Genomic DNA, 20288 nt, shown 5'->3' on the forward strand with positions numbered 1-20288 from the left:
AGGGGAATGAGCAGGCGAAGGGAAAGCAAGAGGCCCAGCTCCTCTGCAAAGGGAAAGGAGTGCCGAGAGGTGAGCCCTGACATCAGACCTGGTCCAGCGCGCAGCTTCTGCCAGGGCAGGGCCAAGTCGACCCTTGGCTTTCATCAGGCAGGGAACAAAATGCTTTTCCAACACAAACAGCTGTTAGTGACACATTTAGGAGGGGACTAGTAGTGACAGTGACTCTTCACAGGGAGAGTACACAAATCTAAATGCACCCAGCCCAGCTCCCAGGGCCACTACCTGCACGGGAGGTTGGCTTCAGTTCCAGGCTTTCCTGATCTGTGGCATCCAGGATCTTGTACTTGCTTTTTCTCCTGGGTTTTCCTTTTTGCCTGAAAAACACAATCCCCTCCCCTGCTCAGGAAAGAGACTGCATGTCTGGTTTAGGTAGCCCACCACAGGATGACAGCCCAATGCAGGCAGGGCCCCATCTTGGGGGACCGCTGCTTAGGAGAGGGCTGTTTCTCCTCACTTTTCAGCTAGGGAAGGTGGCAACTGTTCTTCAGATAATCCTCACCAATTCTGGGAAAAGGCAAGGGAAATACGAATATATCAGCATGGACTCACCAGTCCACGGTGGAACTGAAGGATGGATTGGTTAAAGATATAAGGAAAATGAAAACCCTAAGCTTAAGGGTGTGGGTTGGAGGTAAGCATTAAATCAACAAAGTTATTAACAGTGCTTGTCTTAGGCTGGTGGGAATTTTTAAAAATTCTTTTAATTTTCTCAGTGTTATGGGAGGTTATGTTGTAGGGTGAATCTCAGCTCTCACTTAGTGTGTGACCATGCACAGGTGACTTCCCTAGTAAGGTGAGATAAGGTGGTCATATTTAAAAAGATCTTATCTGTAAAAAATTACGGTGGTTGGCATACTGTAAATGTAGAAATCATACTTAGTAATAATGAAAAACGTAGTAAACATCATTAAATATTATAAAACTAGACAGGAAGGCTCAAATGAAAAAAACCTAAGTATATGACTGAAAACAGGTACACATGTGAATACCAACTAGGAGGCAGAAAAAAAATGAAAAACTCACGTGTTAAGGTGGTGATGCTGAGGTGTGGAGTGTCGAAGGACACATATCCTAGAGATATGATCCAGGTCCACACCTAGGCCCTCCCACTCCCACGCTGGCCACATTTCCCATGTTGCAAACCACTATGGTGACAGCCACTGGCTGAAGGAGTGTGTGTCTGCCCTCAGTAGAGCCAGAGAGTGCAGAAAGCCTTTCTGCGTGTGCCTTGGGTGGACCAAACCACTGTAACAGTGACAGCAAGGGAGGAATCCAGGACTCGGCACCTTCCGTGTGGAAGGAGCCAGATGACCCTCTGAAGAGTGACCACATGACCAGAAGTCCAAATGAATTTCCAAGGAGAATCCACCTTACCTCTTACAACAACAGACCACAGTCCAGAACAGGATTCCCAAGGCAACAACAATGACAAAGGAAGCAATGATAACATACAACACGCTCCACTCTGCCAAGAAAAACAAAATGGTCAGGGCTGTGGATAGGCTAGAGGGAGGTCTGGGCTGCCCCGACCTTGGGCAAGAGATGACTCAGGGCTTCCCCAGGAAGGTGGGATCTTAGAGTTGGAAGCGGCTGAAGTTTAAACTGTTTGAACTGTCCATGATTTTCAGTCCCTTCTCTGAGACCCTGGGACAGTGGGGCAGCTGTAAGGAGCTTTAACAGAAGAAAAGAGCTTCGGAAGAGAAAGCTGAGGGCTTCCATGTGGGCACTTCAGGGAGACAGGAGGCAAGTCTGATTGCAGCTAGTCTGATTCAGGCTGCAGTTTGCAGTTGTGTGATTTAAGCTTGGTTCTTATACAACTGCTTTGGAGCTCTCCTCTAACCTTGAGCAAGTGTGGAGGAAGGAAGTAAAAATCCTCTGCAAACAAGAAAATACACAAAGTTCTCCTCGCTTGCTCATCTGCCTCGGAAACACCAACACCCACCCACTCGACTCAACCATATTCAGTGCCAAAGTAGCTGGCACAGTGTCAAGCAGAAAACTCACCACAGTTGCTGTCTCCATCCCTCAGCTGCACCTTGATGAAATTCTCCATCCAAAAAGGGTCACAGATACAGCGTTTGGTGAATGAATCACAGTGGCCATGGTCAGAACAGTTCAACTGGCATGCTGAGAGTAGCAGGAAAGGGACAAAAGTGAAGAGGAGTCAGAGGCGGGGGGACAACCAGCGTCCAGTGCCCGAAAAGGTATGAAGGCGCCCCCGTTCAGGGGCCTGTGGTGTAGTTTCCTGAAGACCTAGCCCAAGAGCTATAGTTTGGGCATGCTGACCATAATTATCATCACTGGAAGATGGTTCCAGACGTTTTTACATGTTTTTTCTCTATATCAGCAGATCTTAAGCTTTCATGTCTCACAGATCCCCTTCTCTGAATAATTTAATTGCCAAAATAAAATATAGAGTATTACAAAGGAAAGCAATTACATTGAACCTGTTTTTAGATATCTGAGAATGTAACTTTTAAATAAATGTGTGCCTTTATTAAAACATTAAATAACAAGATCTAGAGTGGGTCTAACGACTGATAATTCTGAACTACTGTTAAGTAAAAATGATATTTCATCATGTGTAATACGAAAAGGTCTGTGATTTCTATTGTCTCAAAGTCACAGGTTCTCTTAATAATACTGTAGTTTGTTGCTTACTTTCATAATTAAGAGAAATAATGAATTTCAATTAGAACTTAATGAAAAGAAAGATGTAATTTTTTCCTCATTCAAACTCACAGGCCCTCTGAACACTATCTCAGGGGCCCGTAGACCCCAGGTCAAGAGCCTCTATGAGTCAGGACTTTTTCATAATTAATGTAGTGGAGGAAACAGATGACCCCATTGTTCCTGGAGAGCCGGGGTGGAGCCCAAGAACAGCGGGGATTGACAGGTCAGGGTGGGCACTGGGTTCTTGTTCCCAGCTTCCCAGAATTACTCACTGACGGTATTGATTTCCAGGGCTCTGAATATCAGAAAGTCTGCCTTTTGCTTCCTCAGCTCACTCTTGAGCATCACTGCCATCTCATGGCCTTTGAAGATCTGGTGGGGAGGCTCGTCTTGAACAAAAAATACCATCTTGGTGCTGCAGAGACATGCAACAGTATGAATGAGCTGGAGTTACCAACAACAACAACAGAGGCTACCATTTGCTAAGTACCTTCTGCTTGTGCCAGACACTGTGCTAAGTATGACATGCATTCTCTCACAGCAAGCCAGTGAGAAAGGTGTTATCGGTGTCAGCTCCATTTACAGAGGACAACACTGGGGCTCAGAGGGGTAAGTAACTTGCCCAAGGTCACACAGTTAATTATGGCAGAGCCAGATCCTAACACTGATATGTCTGACCTCACCTAAAAGCCTATGCTTTTAGAAATGCCCGAAGCAGCCCCCGCTAACAAGAGGACCCATTCTAAACAGGTAACTGGAGGTCAAGAAAATGGGGATTTGGTTAAGGCTACACCCCAGCTGTCAGCCTTATAACAGCTAAGACTATGGTGCTGCTAGGTTTGTGCCTGGGTTACATAAGCAAAATGATCCTTAAAGCGACAGCAACAAGAAAGACTTTTCACAGTGTTGTGGTTGGTGCAAGACCATGTTATTCCATGCCCAAAATCTGTTTGCTTTCTGTCAATTTCTGTCGAAGGCAGAACTCACATCTGGGTGGCGCAAAACCTGTTCCCTATGGCTTGGCCTCCAATTTTGGTAGCCGGCTTCTCGACTTCACGTTAGTCTCACAGACTGAACCTCCCCACTGAGTGGGTCACGCTGGGTTTACAGGTGTGCCCTCAGCACACAGGGTGGCTGGGTGAGACCTGGGTATCCCAGAGCCCCTGCAACAGTTGCTTACAATATAAGTCTGTATGTGGCATGACATAAAAATTTGAGAAGCACTGCTGTCAAACTTTCTAAAAGCTTGCTGCACAGGGAGGCTAACAATAGGATATCACAAATTCTAGGATCAAGAAAGAAACCTTTAAAAGATCTGTGGTCCATTTCTTACCATTTTCCCATAGTTACTTAATCTACACTTATCGTTTCAAATTTCTCTCTATATGCCAATAACCCTCAAGTCTTTATCTCCTCTCCCCATGTCTGTCTCAAGTGACCAAATCTGTCTACAAATGCTTGCTGTCCCAGATCTTCCACAGGCACCTCAAATCTAACATGTCTCAAAATAAATTTATAATAACCCTTAATTAAGCACTCACTGTGTTAGGGACTTTACAAACATTATCTTATTGGATCTTCAATAACGATCCTATAAAATGGGCACTAGTATTTTCACAAGTGATAAAACAGGTTTGGAGGGTAAAGTAACGTGTCTGGTGGAAGGCCCATGCTCCTTCCACTGTAATACACTCACTACCTCTCTCCAGTCACATCCTGCTCCTGAATTCCTCAACTAAGCTGACCCAGTCCAAGCCAGAAACCCAGCCATCACGGGGCTGCTCTCTCCCTCACACCGATGCAGTGATATGAGTCTCTGAGCATAGCCTTCCACAGGGCTCTGGCTCATCTTTCTGCTGCGTCTACCCAGACCCAGCCAGTTCCCACCAGCTTGGATTGATCCAAGCAGCCTACTCCCAGGCTGCTGAGCGGAGCTTAAAAAGAAAGTCCTACGATCATACGATGCGGTCTCTGACCCAGTGAACCCTGACTGCATATTAGATTCACCTGGGGAGCTTTTGGATTTTAGGTGTCCAGACCTCACTCCAGACCAAGTGAATCATAACCTCTGGGGTGAGGTAAAAGTTCCAGGTGATTCTATTATGTAGCTAGAGTTGAGAACTACTGCTCTCACTTCTTGTCTCTAACGTTGGCTGAGACCCCAAAATAGCTAGCTCAAAGCCAGCACCCACTCCAGGAGCTGCTCCCCAACCTTTACCACCTCATTCTCACCTTCTCAAAGCAGATGGCCTTGCCTCCAGTTTCAGAGACAAAACACAGGATTGTTGGTACCAACGCTCTCAGATTTCATCCTCTCTACCTCGAAATTCGCCCGCAGTAGCACATCTTCCCTCCTTTCCTCCTATCTCCAAAGTGGTGCTTCCACTCTGCCCACGACCAGTTCCCCAGACCTACCTCCATTTATAACCCACCCCCTCAAACTCCACCATCTACTTTTCCTCTGCACCTGCGCCTCAGTCTATAAAAGTGCTCAAGTATTTCCTATCTTTAAAAGATGTTCTTGTGATCTCATCTCCCATATTATTCTCAGCACCAGCACTTACTATCCTCAAACCATGAAATGAATTTGCCCTCTGCCCCCAACGTCTAAGTAAAATACTCTCCCTATAATTCTGATATAATTCTGAGGATCTTCTAATCACAAACTCAAACGCCTGTTTTGCATCCTCACCACACCCGCCTCTCTGTTAGCATCTGAATCCTTTGGCAGCGCCCCCCACCACCAACTGCCAGCTCTTCCCTTAACTTCCACAGACCAGTCTCACCTGGTCTTCCTCTCACCTCTCTGACAGCTGTTTCTTAGTTTCCTTTGCTGGCTCTTCTCTCTTTGCCTCCTCCTTAAATATGAGTGTTCTCTAGGGATCTGTCCTCAGCCCTCCTGACATTCCCCAGTGTGACTCACCTGTCCTCATGGCTTTGACTCCTGCTCGTTTGCAGTAACTCCCTATCTCTGGCTTTTCCGCCACCCCAAACCCCAGCCTATACTTGCTACTATCTGATGAAACATCTCCCCATGTACCCCATAAGACACCCCAAATTTAATAGCCAAAACTAAACTCATCTTTTCTTCACAACTGGCTCCTCTGTACCCCGATCTCAGTTAATGGCATCCACCATCTCTTCAGGCATCCAAACCAAAAGCCTCAGATTTGATGCCTCATTCACCTTCATTCTCAAAGGGTCACCAAGTCCTATTGATTTACTTCTGAATTTCTTTTTAATTTCTTCTTCTCTTTTGCCGTTTCTATCACCACTACCTTAAATCAGGTTTTATTACTTTTTTACTAGACTAGTCCAAAAGCTGCCTGATTGGTCTCCCAGCCTTCAGTCTCTCCCTATTAGTCATCTAGCCTCCACACTACTGATCTAACTTTTTTTAAAAAAAATCTAATTTCCTTGTTTTAAAAACAAACCAAAAACTTCACGCACATAAAACAAACTAACTTGAGTCCTCCTGCCTAGACTATTAAGACTAAAGTCCTTTGCTCACATATGACCATTCTCAGTCTACACAGCCAGTCTTACCTTCCACTGTGCTTTGGGGCCCAGTGAGCACTCTGAACCGAAAGACTTCTTCCGGAGGAAACTCTGTACTTACACACCTCAGGGTCATTGTTCATGCTGCTCCCCAATTCTGAATTTCCTTCTAGTCCTCCTGTGCTTGACCAATGAAAGCTTTACTTCTGGAAAATCTTTGGACTACTCTCTACCCCGACTTTCCTGAAAGAACTAATTGCCCTTGCTCTGTGCCTCCATGATACCACATGGTCTATCAAATATACCCTGTGCTGATGTTATATGTTTACTTGATTATTTCGCCTCCTAGACTATGGCCTTCAAGCATAATGGACCTCTTCTGACCTTGTACCCCGGCACCCTGCTACAGTGTCTAGTACAGAACATGTGACCAGTACTAGAAAAGTTCATTAAAGAAATGGACGCCATGAGTGGTTCCTGGTTAGAGAGCCCACCCTTCCCTACCTACCCAAACTAGTTAGCTCAATCATGAAGCCCAGGGGGCCCCTGGTCTTTCTTTTTCTCCCCCCGTGCATTGCCCAGCTACCTCTGCTCCGTGTACGGCTGAATCTTTTGCACAATGATGTCGGAATCCAGCACCCCCAGGAGGACCCCAATCTGGCGGATGAACATCCCCTTCAGCCTCTCAGTTAGCTGGCTGACGTTGACATCCAAGATGATCTCCACCAGGTTGTTTTTCCTGGGATCTGGAAGGCATGTGGATCAGTCACGGCTTTGGAATAAGAGAGTTAAAATAGACCTGCCACTGTGCGTTTGCTTTGGCACAGGAGAGAAAGCAGTGAGAGTTTAGAAATGCAACCGACCTCCTTCAAATGGAGAGGGACAATGATGAATTCTTAGTAATGCATCTGGGGCTGGCTTGGAGAGCTTTGAAAGGACTCTTGTCCCCATATCAACCTGAGAATGACCACGTATGTGCTGAGGATTAGGCCAAAGCAAGGAGGCAACGGGGTTTAGTGAAGGGACTGGGAAAGAGAAACACTTGAAGGTTTGTTTTAAAAGCCTCTCCCCAGTTGGCTTTGCTGAAGTCTCCAGGCCAAGTGGGGCTACCTAACAATCTCTCTTGATCCACATCTGATTCTCAGTGACTTGCTGTACTTCGTCTACACAGTGGGAAGGAAAACGTCCATCTCAACAATCTCACCAGTGATGGGACTGCATCTGCCCTACAGGTTTGAAAACAGTAAACACAAAGGAAATCCAGGCAGCCAACAGACAAGAATGTCCTCAGAGCCACATCACAGCTGCACCATGTTTCCACAACTCCAGAATGGGGAGGCCATTGTGATTATGTCCTAAAGACTGTTCTATACTTGGAAGTTCAAAGTGATTATTCAGAAGACCTTATTCACATACTTGAATGCACCATTTGCCTGTTCTGATGTGTAATTTACATAATTAGTAGACTATCTGTGATCTGATTTTAAACACAGAAGAAGCTTTATAGTGTCTTGGCTGTTGTCCTTCGGAGAGATGGGACAAGGACTGGAAGACCTGCCAAGATCCCTTCTCATCTAAAACATCCATACAGGAGCTTGGCCTAGATAATAAAGAGTAAGTTTAAAGTTAATACCTCCTCATCAGATGCTCAAGGATTTATAAGGCTCTAGCCCACCCTACACTCCTTTCCTATACCAAATGAGCCTCAAAGCAAAAGAAAAACATGGTTCTTATTTAAGAAGGAAATTTTATTTCTGCAAATCTGAAAAATGTAAAGGACACCAATTACTTTACCTTCCCTGGGTTGTCAGATAAAGCCTGAGGCTCAACTTATAAAAATAAATTGTTTTCTGCATCTGGGTGCTGATGAGACATCATGACTCAAGTTATTCCTGTGCTCAGATTCCCAAAGCACCCTGAGCCCTGTCTCATCAGCCACATGTAGAGGAGAAAGTGCTGGGCTAGGGCACAAAGGCCTGGCTCTGACACAACTGCCGTGTGACGCTGAGCAAGCCCTGCCCTCTCTGAGTTTCTGTTTCTCCATCTGAGATGAGTAGGGGGAGGTCCATATTCCTGCGTGGGTAGGAGAGAGAACGTTGGAACAAAATGGTCTCTAAGGATATTTCAGCTTGGGGTTTCTAGATTTTTTTTAAAAGCTAGATATGCCATCTGGCTCTGTCCATGCTAGGGGGAAAGGGTCTCAGGGTCGAGGCCCTGCCTGGCTGATCCAGCAATCCCACTCAGTCTCAACACCAAATGAACTCACCAGGTTTCACCTCCACAGTGGTCTGGTCTGTGTCACTCTCACCCTTCACATCAGTCACTTTCAGGTGAAATGTGTAGGTTCCCTCGACCAGGTTGGAAAGAAAGAGGATAGGGCGATGGTCAGAGTGATTTAACACCTCCTGTGGGGTTGAACAACACGGTTATGCTACAGAACAAAACCACACTTCTTTGTGGATTTAGTTGCTGCTTTTGTCATAACTAAGCCCATCTGGGCAGCTCCTGCTTTATAATAGCTCTGCAGCCCACAGCTGCTAGGATCATGAAAGAGAAAGACATTCTGTGCCACACTAGCTTGCAGAGTGACCCTAGGCAAGTCATTTAACCTCCTTGGATTTCAGAGAGCAGTCCAGGTTTGATACAAGAAACCACTTGGTTAAATCATTTTAGAATGTTTGGCTTGGCCTCCTCTCCCCATCTCACCACCTTGACCTTGCATCGCTCTTCAACACCTGGCACACTTACCCCTGCTGCTGGGCTCCCCTCATCTCGAGTCCAGAGGTAGCTGACTATTCCCTTGTCATCTGAGGACTTGGAGCCATCCAATTCTGCTGTGTCCGTGGGCAAGGTTATCACCACATTCCCAGTTATCTTGGCTACAGGCGGTTTGTTTATTTCTAACCAAAGAGAAATCATTGAAAGAATATAACATGCTGGGGGAGAAGAACTGTTTCTTCATATGTTGATGGGGAAATTAAACATCAAAAACATCTTACATGGAGAACTGTTTCAAGTGTCTATCCATGCCAGCAACTGACAGATTTAAAACCACCATTGATTGCTTCAGGTCCTGAGGTTCCAGTCCCACCCAGAGAAATGTTCTCCTGACACTGTCCAGCAGAGGGGACAAGTGTAGTTTCCTCCTGTATTCTCAGAGCAGCCTCCCTGAAAGGAATCTACTTCTCTGCCTTGGAGGTATATGATGATTGGAAACACAGGCCCACAGTGGATTAAAGCCTCAAAGCTTAGTTTCATCCAGCTAATACCACAAATTGTTTAAAATATGGCTTAAAATGTTAATCCCTGAACATCTTTTTTGATTTATTCCTTAGTACTTTAATAGAGAACAAGGAGAGAGAGACCTCTCTTAACTTGGGCTCCACCAGTAGCTTTGTTTGCTCAGGTGTATACTCTCTAGTGTTTACTGAGCTCAGGATGCTACATCGGAGGTCATCTGCATATCTGATGGGTTTTTCCTGCTATCAGCTTATAGCCCTCTCCCAAGGCCATCACTGATAATCGTGCCTGCAAACCAGAGCAAGGCCAATTAACTCTTGCCTCATGTTGGCCTCAGCGCAGAGGCTCATAAGATGACCATAAGGAAGCTACAGTGCAGGACAGTCGTTCTAAAGTCCAACAGCAGGTGTCACTGTAGCTAGCGGGAGCGTCAAAGAAACCCCAAGTCTGAGCAGAAGAGGCAAAATAAAGAACCTTAATTCTTTCTGTATTCAATAGAGAAAGAAGGAAGGGAGAGAGGACGGGAAGGAGAACACAGAAGTTAAAATTCACCTTAAAGTCACTCTCAGTTTGTTTCGGAAAAGCAAGTAACAGCTGTCCTTATCCCCAACTCTCTTCCCCACCCCTTATCTCTAAGCAATTTCTGCAGGCAAACAAGAGGTGATGGGTCCCTCAGTTATCTGACCCAGAGGCTGCTGCACCAGCCCGCGGAAGGGAGGTACCTTCTTTGACAATGACATTCACAGAGCTCTGGCTTTGCAGGTTCCTCTCATCTTTGACAGTCAAGGTGAACACGTAGGTTCCCACTTGCAGCCCTGTCACAGTGGCGACGCTGCTGTTAGCATTCTCGAGCTGCACCCCATCGGGTCCCCTGGATAAACAGAGAAACCAGAGGGTGGAGGGGTACCTGTGTGCTGCTCCCCCATCCCTGACTCAGCAGGAGCAGACAATTATTGCCTCAGCTAAGACATGAACTATTGTTTCCCAGACCTTGAGAGGACAAGTTTAAAAATACTCCATTTGGACAGTGTCCTTTGGCCCCAAAATATAGGCTACTTGCTGATCAAAAAATTCCACTCACCAGCTTTCAAACATATCTAGCCTTATCCTTTATATGAGCTTCTAGAACATTCAAACTCTTTGCTGTTCCAGTTTGTAAAAGGAAGAAAGTGCTCTGAGCAGGTGTCTGATCAAAAGAATGATTTTGGAGTGATGTTTCTGAAAAGCATTTTTGGCTCAGTAGTTGGTTCAGCTCTTGCCAACAAAAACGCAAAATGAATTTCTTAATCACACGCCAAACTTATTCCTGCTGAAAAGTCAGGAAAAGGAACTGGGCCAAGGCTGCAGAGCAATTCTCAAGGCAAAACCAACCTCATCTTAGTGGCTCTGTTAAGCAAAGCTCCCTTCAGCTCCTGGACAGCAGCCCAGAGAACTCAGGACACCCTGCAACCTTACTTCTCCCCTGGGGCCTCACACAGCGGCCTGCAGTAGAGAAGTGAGCTCTGTGCCAATATCCAGGCACGATGCTGCACATAACAAAGCACTTCTGCTTAAGGATCAAAATGCTCCAGAGCTTTCCTTAGAACTACAGGGTGAAGAGAGAAATCTGCAGACTTCCCAGTTCTGCTTTGTTCTACTGTTCAAACCTTTACCTCTGACCCTAGGAGCCCCTCCTGAAACAGATTCTCCTCCAAGAAGCTAGCTAAGGACTCTTTCCACTGTAAACACTGATAAAACTCAACTAAAATGTTTATCAGCCATATCTTCAACAGTTATAATGAAAACACACTGGGCTGAGGAAGATTAGGTTCTCCAAAAGATAGAAACAAGAGCAGAGGAAAATAATTTCTAGAATCCAACTCACCAATGATCAGTCAAGTGGTTTCTTCAAATTATAGCCCTTTCCCACCCATCTCTAATGCTCCAGGCAAAACAAAAAAACAAAAAACCCAGTCTGTCCCTATGGTTGCTACCTTTAGAAATAGAGAAATTTGACTCTTTCTTTAACTCTGAACTCTTTTAACCCTTCCTTGGAATTCTTTCACTTATTTGGGGATCCTGCATATAATTTGAGTTCCAGCTGTTATGATTTAAAGGAGCTGAAAGAACCTGTGAAAACTAGTAATGGTTCGATTAGATAACTCCAGTTTATTTAGTATTATTTTGGCTACTGCCTTTGGCCTCTGGCTAACATAGTTGGTAAACAGCATCTTCAAGGAAACAATAATGGAGTAATGCTTTCATTTTGTAGATGAATTTCAATTCTCCTTAATAGCTGCTCTGCCCCATCCCTCGCTGCCAGCCTTACCCAGTTAATTTTGAGCAACAGTATTTTTCTGCTCCATTACCCCTTCCATCCTGCCTCTCAAGTGTAATCAGACTATGCATTTCAGCAGATGAATTGTACCTGTAAAAGCACCAGGACCACAAAAGTACTACCCAGGGACTAGCTGATGGTAAGCAGTCTTTCTTACAAAAATTATTTTATGTTATTTTCTTAGGGTTGAAGTTGGGCATTGCGAATCTTTCTTTCTCAGTCACTCCCCACCTTGAATAAGCCAATAAGGGCAAGTAAAGTCTTAAAAACAAGTAAAACCCTGATCTTGAAAGGTCTGGAGCCTGTGCATAAATAAGGGTTTGTGTCAATACTCACTGTGTTTTTTCCCAGAGATATGAGATAATTTTCTGATCATCTGAGCTTCTACTGCCATCCAGGGTCGTGCTGTCCACGGGAAGGGTCAGCTCTTTATCTGGGCCTGCATCTGCCTGCGGAGGCTTGTTGTTTTCTAGAAGACAGATACTTGGAGGTCAAAGGCAGGCAGTTCGGCTGGGAAAGGAGATGATCCCATTGGGACATATGTTCCGAAAGCCATAAGGACTCTGCCTCCCCGCCCACAGAACTGTCAGATACTATGGGAGATATATGTACTGGGGAACAGTCAAGGAGCTTACAGTGAAGAATATAAGACTGAAAATATAAAAAAAAAAAATTCTGAAAGAATATGGAAGATCTTAATGAAGTTATGCTACCTTAAATTTGAAATATAATGCTATAGGAGTTCAAGTGAAAAGGTCTGAGTGATAAGATAGGGCTTTCCTGAGGAACTGGGCCTGAAGCTGCCCCTTTAAGGATGCAGTAAAATATGGGATGGCAGAGACTCTATCTGCTAGGTCCCCTTGACGGCACGATAACTAGCCAAGGGCAAGGGCACAAGCTGAGGCTGTGAAGTACTCTCTCTCCTAGCTATGAAGAAAGCAGTAGGAGAGTGGACAACTGAAGTTGCCAGGACAACAGAGGTTGCCAGGGGATTGGTGCCTCCCACTTATACCCTCATATAGCTCAGAACCCAAACCCTCTTCTCCCCCAAGGTTAAAGGGGCCAGCCAATAGAAGAGCCTGCACTTCAAGGTGGGAACTTACCAGGCTGCACAATAACAGTCACTTGAGCAGTGGCCTGCTGTCCTATTGTGTCAGTCACTGTGAGCTGGTAAGTGTAGTCTCCTTCTTGCATGGCAGAGAGCTGCAAGGTTGGTGTTCTAACACCCTGGATATATAAATATAGACAGTGAGAAAGCCTCCCAGAATCACAGTATCACACATTAAGTACTGCTCAGGTTTAATTGATTTACCCAGTTTTCTAAATAGTTGGTACTAGGCTGTTCAGCAAAATTAGTGAATGCTGTGGGACACTGGGACACTGTGGGACATCTTGTTAAAAGTTTCCTTCTTCAAGGGAACTTCCCTGACACTGAGGCAGTTACAAATAAAATCAGAGCTCTCACAGGGAGGGGAGAGCAGGAAAAGGTGCAAAGATGACCAAGGTCAGTCTCCATGACCCAAGCCAGAAAGAAGACCATGAATATATAATAAAACAACGCAATTTTTTTAAAAAAGTGCTCCTTCTACAAAAGCCACCCTAATAAAGTTGCCCCGCTAAAACATGGCAGCAACTCAGATTGCTATGTAACACCATGCTGTTACGTACAGCAGGTTTGTATGGATTTTGCAACAGCAGAGAAACCCAATACAATACTTAAACAAAAGCCAGGTGAATGTGAGCTTTAAGTCATGCCTCCAGCCTAAAAACATAGACTCTTGAGTGTCAGAAGGAACATTAAAAATAACCTAGAACAAATTCCCAATGCAGGAAGTTACTCTACAACAGTGGGCAAAAACTGGCAGCTTCTGGGCCGAGTTCAGCTTGCAGATGTTTTGTTTGGCCTATGGTGTCTTAATGATTGAAAACTTTCACATAAAGATCTAGATTTCTGTCTTCTCTTGAAAAGCTGTACGATCCAGCAACCTTGGGACCATATGTCCATATGGCGACAACCAGCCTGAGGAGCAGCTGACCCTTCTAGTCAGGGCTTAAGTTCTCTGGTTCACCACAGCTCCCATCCGGTTTTCTTTATTTACTTATGTTACCTGCCTGGTGACAGATCTAGTCTCTTCTGAAATATCTCCAGGGAGAAGCTCATCATCTAGTTAGGCAATTTACTCCACTTTGTAAGATCTGCACCCTTGTAGCTTCTAAAAAGTGTTACTCTGGAATTATCCTAGAACAGCTACCACTTCTCATCTAGTCTTTTCCTCTGATACTAAACATGTGAGGTAAAGGTTTTTGCTAGTGTGTTAATTAAAGGCCCCTAAACTTTCCAGATTTTTTAAAAAAAATTCAAATGATCTATGTATAAATCTGACTTTGGTCATTAAAATGGAGCAAAAAGAAGCCTTGGATGGGTGATCTGGTCCAGCTGCACTAATCCCCCTGGGCCTTAGAAAAGACAGAAACTACTCCCTCCTACCTGCATCTCCACCACCTTCCCTTTGCTGCTGGGGCTGAGTGACCACTCATAGCTGGTGATGCCATGATCATCAGTGCTCTGGTTCCCAAAGAGGGTGATGGAGTTTTGGGGAAGGGTGATCACTTGGTTGGGGCCTGCGTTGGCCACAGGGGGGTAATCCACAGCTTTGTTCACTGTCAGGCTTGCAGTAGTGGAGTTGGTAGCTCCATCAGAGTCTACTACAGTCAAGCTATCAGGGCAGAGAGAGAGGTGCAATCAGGGACAGGCTTCAGTAAAGAGGAATAAACATGAGAGGACTAAAAAGATCAAGGCTCAGAAATACCAAGGTGGCAAGGTTACCAAATGGTAACCAATTCTTACTGTTCCTCTTGGAAAGGCAGCGAAATAGCAGAAGCTAACACTGACTAAGGGTTTACTTGTGCCAGGCACTATTCCAAGTGCTTCAGAACTCATTAAATCCTCACAACAGCTCTATAAGTCTTATCTTCATTTTACTTCTTACAGGTATGAGGAGACTAAGGCAGAGAGAGGTAAAGTAACTTGCCCAAACTTCAAAGTAGTGGAGTTGGCATCTGAATTCAGACAATGTGTATCCGGCTCCATTTTGCTCCGCTGCCTGCACATGTCTGTGTGAGGGCCCTGTACAAGCATCATCTGCTCTGGCCCTCACAGCAATCATCAGTCTTACTCTACAGGAGGCTTAGAGAGGCCAAGCGACCTGCCCAGGACCCCGTCATGAGCCAAGATGCAAGCCAACCCAGCTCTCTGACTCCAAAGCCCAGAAGCAAAGTCTTAAGAAGAGATAGTCCCTGGCCTCTATTCCTGTGGAGTTCAAAGATGCCACACTAAGTAGAGCAAGTTCTGACTGCAGCAGGCTCTCCTCCCGTCACCCTGATCCGGCTGTGAAAGTATTGCAAGAATGGACATCCTGGGCAGACAGCCTCTGGGATGGACTAGAAGGGCTGGCTCTGCTAAGACGGGAGCCTGAGATGGAAATGAATTCTCCTACGCAACAGTCCCACAGTTTGTGCCAGTGTGAAATTGGATTTGCAAGAGAAAAAAAATGTTCATTTATAAGAGCAGACTTTTACCTAAATGATGCCTTCCAGCTGAACAGCCTAAAGCTTCTCTTGCCACCTCAAAATGTGAGCATAAGCAAGCAAGGAAGTTTGGGCTTCTTCCATTTTGCTGACAGAAAGAGGAAAAGCATAGAAAAGGCATGTTGTTTGTTTAAATCTCACTACCAGCCACAGACAGCCAGACATCTGTGGGCTTTTATCCCACAGGCTCACCTTTTTCATATGGCCTCGAGGGGATTTTTGTTATTACAGCCTTTAGAAAAGAGCACAAAAACACTGGACGCACAGACACGTGCAAATCAACACACATCTGAAAAAGAAAAGTCCACAGAAGTTTTCCTCTTTTTTTTAGTTTCCCTGGTGTTTTCAGTTTTGTTTGTTTGTTTGTTTTTTAAACATATCCCTTTCGTCTCCTATTTCAGAACAAAAGCAAGTTATAGACAGGTGGCAAAATGGCAGCTGCCCATTACTCTCACTTTCACCTCAGTCACTGGCCTGCAAACAAGAATCCTGGAACCAAACAACAGCTGACCACAGGGCTGGGGGAAGAGGCTACTACCATATAAAAGCAGAGGAGAGGAATAGATGAGTGGAATCAGACCAGACCTTAATGCTAATCAGACCTAATCCCATCATTTCATGGATTGAGACTTAGAAAAAAAGAATTGCTCTCAATACTCCATCCATGCATCCGACACGCTGCAGGCTAACACAGTGGTGAAAAGCTGAGACTGCTTGTGTGACCCTGGGCAAGTTACTTAACCTCTAGTGCCTAAACTTCCCAGTCTGTAAAATAAGAGTAATTATAATACCTGTTATAAGGATTAAATGGGCTACTGCATTCAAAGAGCTCAGAACAGCAATGAACACATAGTAAATAAACAGTAGTTACTACTGTTACTATTTTTAAAAAGGTCAACCTAGCCCAGGCTAAATCCATAAATGCTAAAATTCCTAAATTAGAAATCTAAGGTAAAACCAAATCACATTTCAATTTTAAGCCAATGAGAAGGCTCCAACCTGTTGAATGGCAGCTACATTTCATTCACCTGAAGTCTTGAGGCAATGAGAGTTCTGCTAAGTCAGAACCTGCGTATTTATTTGTAGGGTTGGTGCTATGCTAGGGCATTTATCACTGTGTCTCTGGTACTGTCTAAAATTTGATTCATCTCAGATCTAGTGGGGGAGGGCAGACACCCATGAATAAGCTGTCCCACCATCGTATGTGCCACACAGTGCAACAGGAAAAGGGGAGAGCCACGTTTCTGTCTCTCTAGAGGGATCTCGGAGAGCTTCATAGGAAACTATGTAGATTCTTAAGGTTAGGCAGAACTCCAGCAGACTGAGAAGGGCATTCAAAGAAGCATTAACAAAATACAGATGGGTCAAATCAAGGAATAGAGTAGAATGACATAGGGGTTAGAAAATCTGTATTTCGGTACTGTGTGATGTCAGAGGAGTCAGTAAATACACTGAGCCTCATTTTTCTCAGATGTAAAATGAGGACAGCATCATGTACATGTGGTGTTTGTATGATACTCACAAGTGCTTTGTAGCATATAAGGAATTATGCAAAATAAAGATTACTCTAGAGTCAGCCTCACACTCTTATTAATCACATTCTAGAATGTCAACACTAGTTTCCAAAAGGACTATCTTTGAAGGAAATTCTCCCAAAAGCCCTAATAAAGATCCTACAACTCATAATGAAATAAGACACTAGTCAAAAATAAGAATTTTGAGACATCATTTGAAGAAGCATTTCCCAAAGGGATGAGACAAATGATCGTAGGCTCCTTCGGATTTTTCCTGAAAAAAGGCAAAGGAAGATGGGCCCTTTCACTTAATGACAGAAATCCTAAAAAAAAAAAAAAAAAAAAAAAAACAATGTTCAAAGATCTGCCAGATAAGGCTTTGAGAAGGATTAACTGTGGTGAATCCTGATATATTATACAAGGACATTTGCCTTAAAAAGTCATTAATGTCGTTATTAAAGATCATAGGGCTCAGAGAACCAATGGAACCAAAGAGTATATTACTGACCAACTCTACAATAAACTTGCTATATGTCAGAGTTACTCCCATAAGAATGTCAAACCCACAGGAAGAAAAAATGGCCTATGGTGAACCTGAAGGATCTTAACTTACCTGAAAGTGTAGTTCCCAGGGACGAGCTTACTTAGTTTTAATATGGCCGTGTCTTCAGAAATCTTTTCTTCTCTCAGAGGTCCCTTAAGTTCTTCCCAATGGTACTGGACGATTTTATCATCATCGGTGCTTTCTTGACCATAAAGAAACATCAGTTACAACATGAGAGCGCTGTGTCTCAGCACTTATCCAGTTTACACAAACCAGGGCAACTACCCAGAGACTTGAGGCTAGGAAAACTTCGTGAAATTACAGACTATCTCTCCAGAGTGTTTCTTCCCTAGGAATATTGGGTCATTCTGCCTCTCTATGAATATTCCACTGCGTAGTTTTCCAAAGACTCCAACACAGGCAACCTCTGGTTAAAATGCTACTGTATAAAAAAAAGAAAATCAAAAATTCTTAAACATATGAAAAGATACTCAACCTCACTTAAAAGAAATGCAAATTTAAATTATGCTTGCGATACTATTTTTTAACCTATCAGATTGGTAAAGGCCAAAGTTTCAATAACACGTTATGTGGGTAAAAGTGTGGAGAAAGAAGCCCTTTCATAAGTCATGATGGAAGCATAAACTGATACAATCTCTACAAAGAGCAATCTGGCAAAATTCATCTTTGTCTCTGCAACTGCTTTGTTAGTAATTTATCCTACAGATGTCCTTGCACATGTGTTAAGTGTCATGCTTACAAGATTATTCATCATGACAACATTATTTGTAATAGTGAAAGACCAAAAATAATCTAAATGGTCATCAATAGAGACTGATTGAAAACAAGTATATATTCAAACAATGAAATTATATATCCATATAATGGAAGGCTATGAAATCATTAAAAGAATGAATATTTCATATACTGATTCAAAAAAAATTCTCCAATATACAGGAACAAACACTGTACATAAGTGTGTATAATGTTTTATCATAAAGACTATATATTTTCTTATATATGCATAATATCTCTGGACAAATACATAAATATCATTGATTGGGGGAAAACTAGATAGTTAGGAGAAGGGATAGTAATGATTCTTTTCACTGTATACCTTCACATATTTTTTAACTGTGACCTATTCAAAAATATAAAATAGTACTATGTGAACCTTTTCTATCACTCTCATAAGTGCTTTTTTCTGTTCTGTCTCTTCCTTCTTGGCCTGCTATTCTTCAAGCCTCCTCTTCTTGTCAGAACCGCCTACATGAAATGTTTATTAACCTTGTGAGAGATTCCTCTCCTACAGCAGTGATTGCCTCTGCCAAAAACCACTGCTAATGCCAAGACAGTCAGGGTAACGGGGCCTTAATGTGTCTCCAAGCAAATACTGGTGAGATGGCAGGACTGAAACACACATGGCCAGGATCAAAGGCAAAGACCCAGAAATCCTCTCATGTCACACATCAGGTGACACTACTCTGAAGGGTAAAATGTTAGTGAGCCCGGGCAGGGGTGTGGAGTACATTCTGTGAGTCTCTCCAGGAGAAGGCTGACAGGAATCTCATTAGGTGGTGATGGCTGGGTGAGAGCTCCTCAGTTAAGACTCTCAGTTACTTCCCATGATAGGAAAAGAGCTTTGTTTCCATAACTGAGAATGGCAACTCCATCTAAGAAAATTTGAAAACCAGAAAGTTTCAACTAAAATAATGCTAACTACATGTATAATCCCACTTTCTTACCATCTCAGAATAGAAATCTTATTTCAAACAAGCCGCATGAGAGTTTTAAATAGGACCTGGGTGGTTCTTATTTCCTAATTAGTTACTTCAAATGGTTGCTCCTCCCATAACACAGTCAAGAAGCCTAAACAGAACGCACACATAGTCGGCCCAACTCTTCCACCAGAGTACACAGTGAATGCTCTTCTAAAATATCATGCTAGATAAGTACTCACGGCTGCCATCAATGACTGTAGAAGTGGTTGGCAGAGAAATCTCCTGGAACTGTGGTGACACAACAGCAACAGGAGGCCGATTCTTACGGGGCTCTGAAAGAAAATGACCCCGAAGCAATTAAAAGAAGTGCTTTGGAAATTATAGTAGGAGCAGACCATTCCTGGGTGGATTATGTTTCCACTACATAATTGATGGCTGTAGTATCACCAAATGCGAAAGTCACAAGACCAGGTTGGCATTATCATGTAAGACGCCTGTGAAAGCCTCCTCCAAAGCTGACTATTCCTAAGACCATGCCCTGTGCATTCTTTCAATGCTCATGTGCTATCTATCTAGCTCATGAAGAGTACTAAAGCAGCAAGTGACTGCTTCCAGGCAAGCTGACTAGAAGTGGACCACAAATACGCTTTGTGCAATAAAGGCCTTGGCAAGCAAGCTATCTCTCAGCACAAAGCTATGCTGAAAAGACAGTAGGTGATTTTGCAACCATCCGTGAGCTGTTTGTGTGTGAGGTGACTAGGCCAGAGTGATGGATGGAAGGTCATAAACCACTCCGGTCCACCTGAGTAACTGTGAGCCCAGTGGGCTTTTCTTTGAGAAATGATTGAATGGTCTTTATGCTAAATGCATTTTTAAGGAGAAAAGATTACCTTGGCTATAAGGTTCAAAGAATGAAAAGAAAATCTATGACCAACAAAGGCAGAAAGCAGTATTCAAAATTTGTACCAATGTATGTGCCACGTGCCAACTTCCCCCCTAATGTCTCTGAAAATGCAAAACAAGATACCTTGCTACCGCATTGTAATCTACTGATGCCGGATCACTTAAAAAGAATGATGGAATCTGGTGTCCAAGGTGAAAGAGGACTGGCAGGGTTTCAGTGAGGAAGTCTA

General features: G+C 43.8%; 1 protein-coding gene across 5 annotated transcripts in view; it reads right to left on the reverse strand.

Moving 5' to 3' along the window:
- KIAA0319L (KIAA0319 like) overlaps positions 1-20288 on the reverse strand; it is an 88048-nt gene that overhangs the window by 7053 nt on the left and 60707 nt on the right. For 4 of the 5 annotated variants that reach the window (XM_011357954.2, XM_011357956.2, XM_011357953.2 and 1 more), the window contains exons 8-20: positions 19395-19487; positions 17504-17636; positions 14277-14505; positions 12892-13015; positions 12125-12257; positions 10194-10342; positions 8980-9131; positions 8498-8636; positions 6818-6977; positions 3006-3148; positions 2065-2187; positions 1435-1525; positions 283-374 (exon numbers count right to left, since the gene is read on the reverse strand). In XM_011357954.2, the coding sequence (XP_011356256.1) occupies positions 283-374; positions 1435-1525; positions 2065-2187; positions 3006-3148; positions 6818-6977; positions 8498-8636; positions 8980-9131; positions 10194-10342; positions 12125-12257; positions 12892-13015; positions 14277-14505; positions 17504-17636; positions 19395-19487 (1761 nt within the window). Of the gene's footprint in view, positions 1-282; positions 375-1434; positions 1526-2064; positions 2188-3005; positions 3149-6817; positions 6978-7958; positions 8305-8497; positions 8637-8979; positions 9132-10193; positions 10343-12124; positions 12258-12891; positions 13016-14276; positions 14506-17503; positions 17637-19394; positions 19488-20288 lie in introns of those variants that run through there. The other variant, XM_011357957.2, reaches the window with a different exon arrangement.

The sequence above is a fragment of the Pteropus vampyrus genome, unplaced genomic scaffold, assembly GCF_000151845.1.
Source record: "Pteropus vampyrus isolate Shadow unplaced genomic scaffold, Pvam_2.0 Scaffold36, whole genome shotgun sequence".
NCBI lineage: Eukaryota > Metazoa > Chordata > Mammalia > Chiroptera > Pteropodidae > Pteropus > Pteropus vampyrus.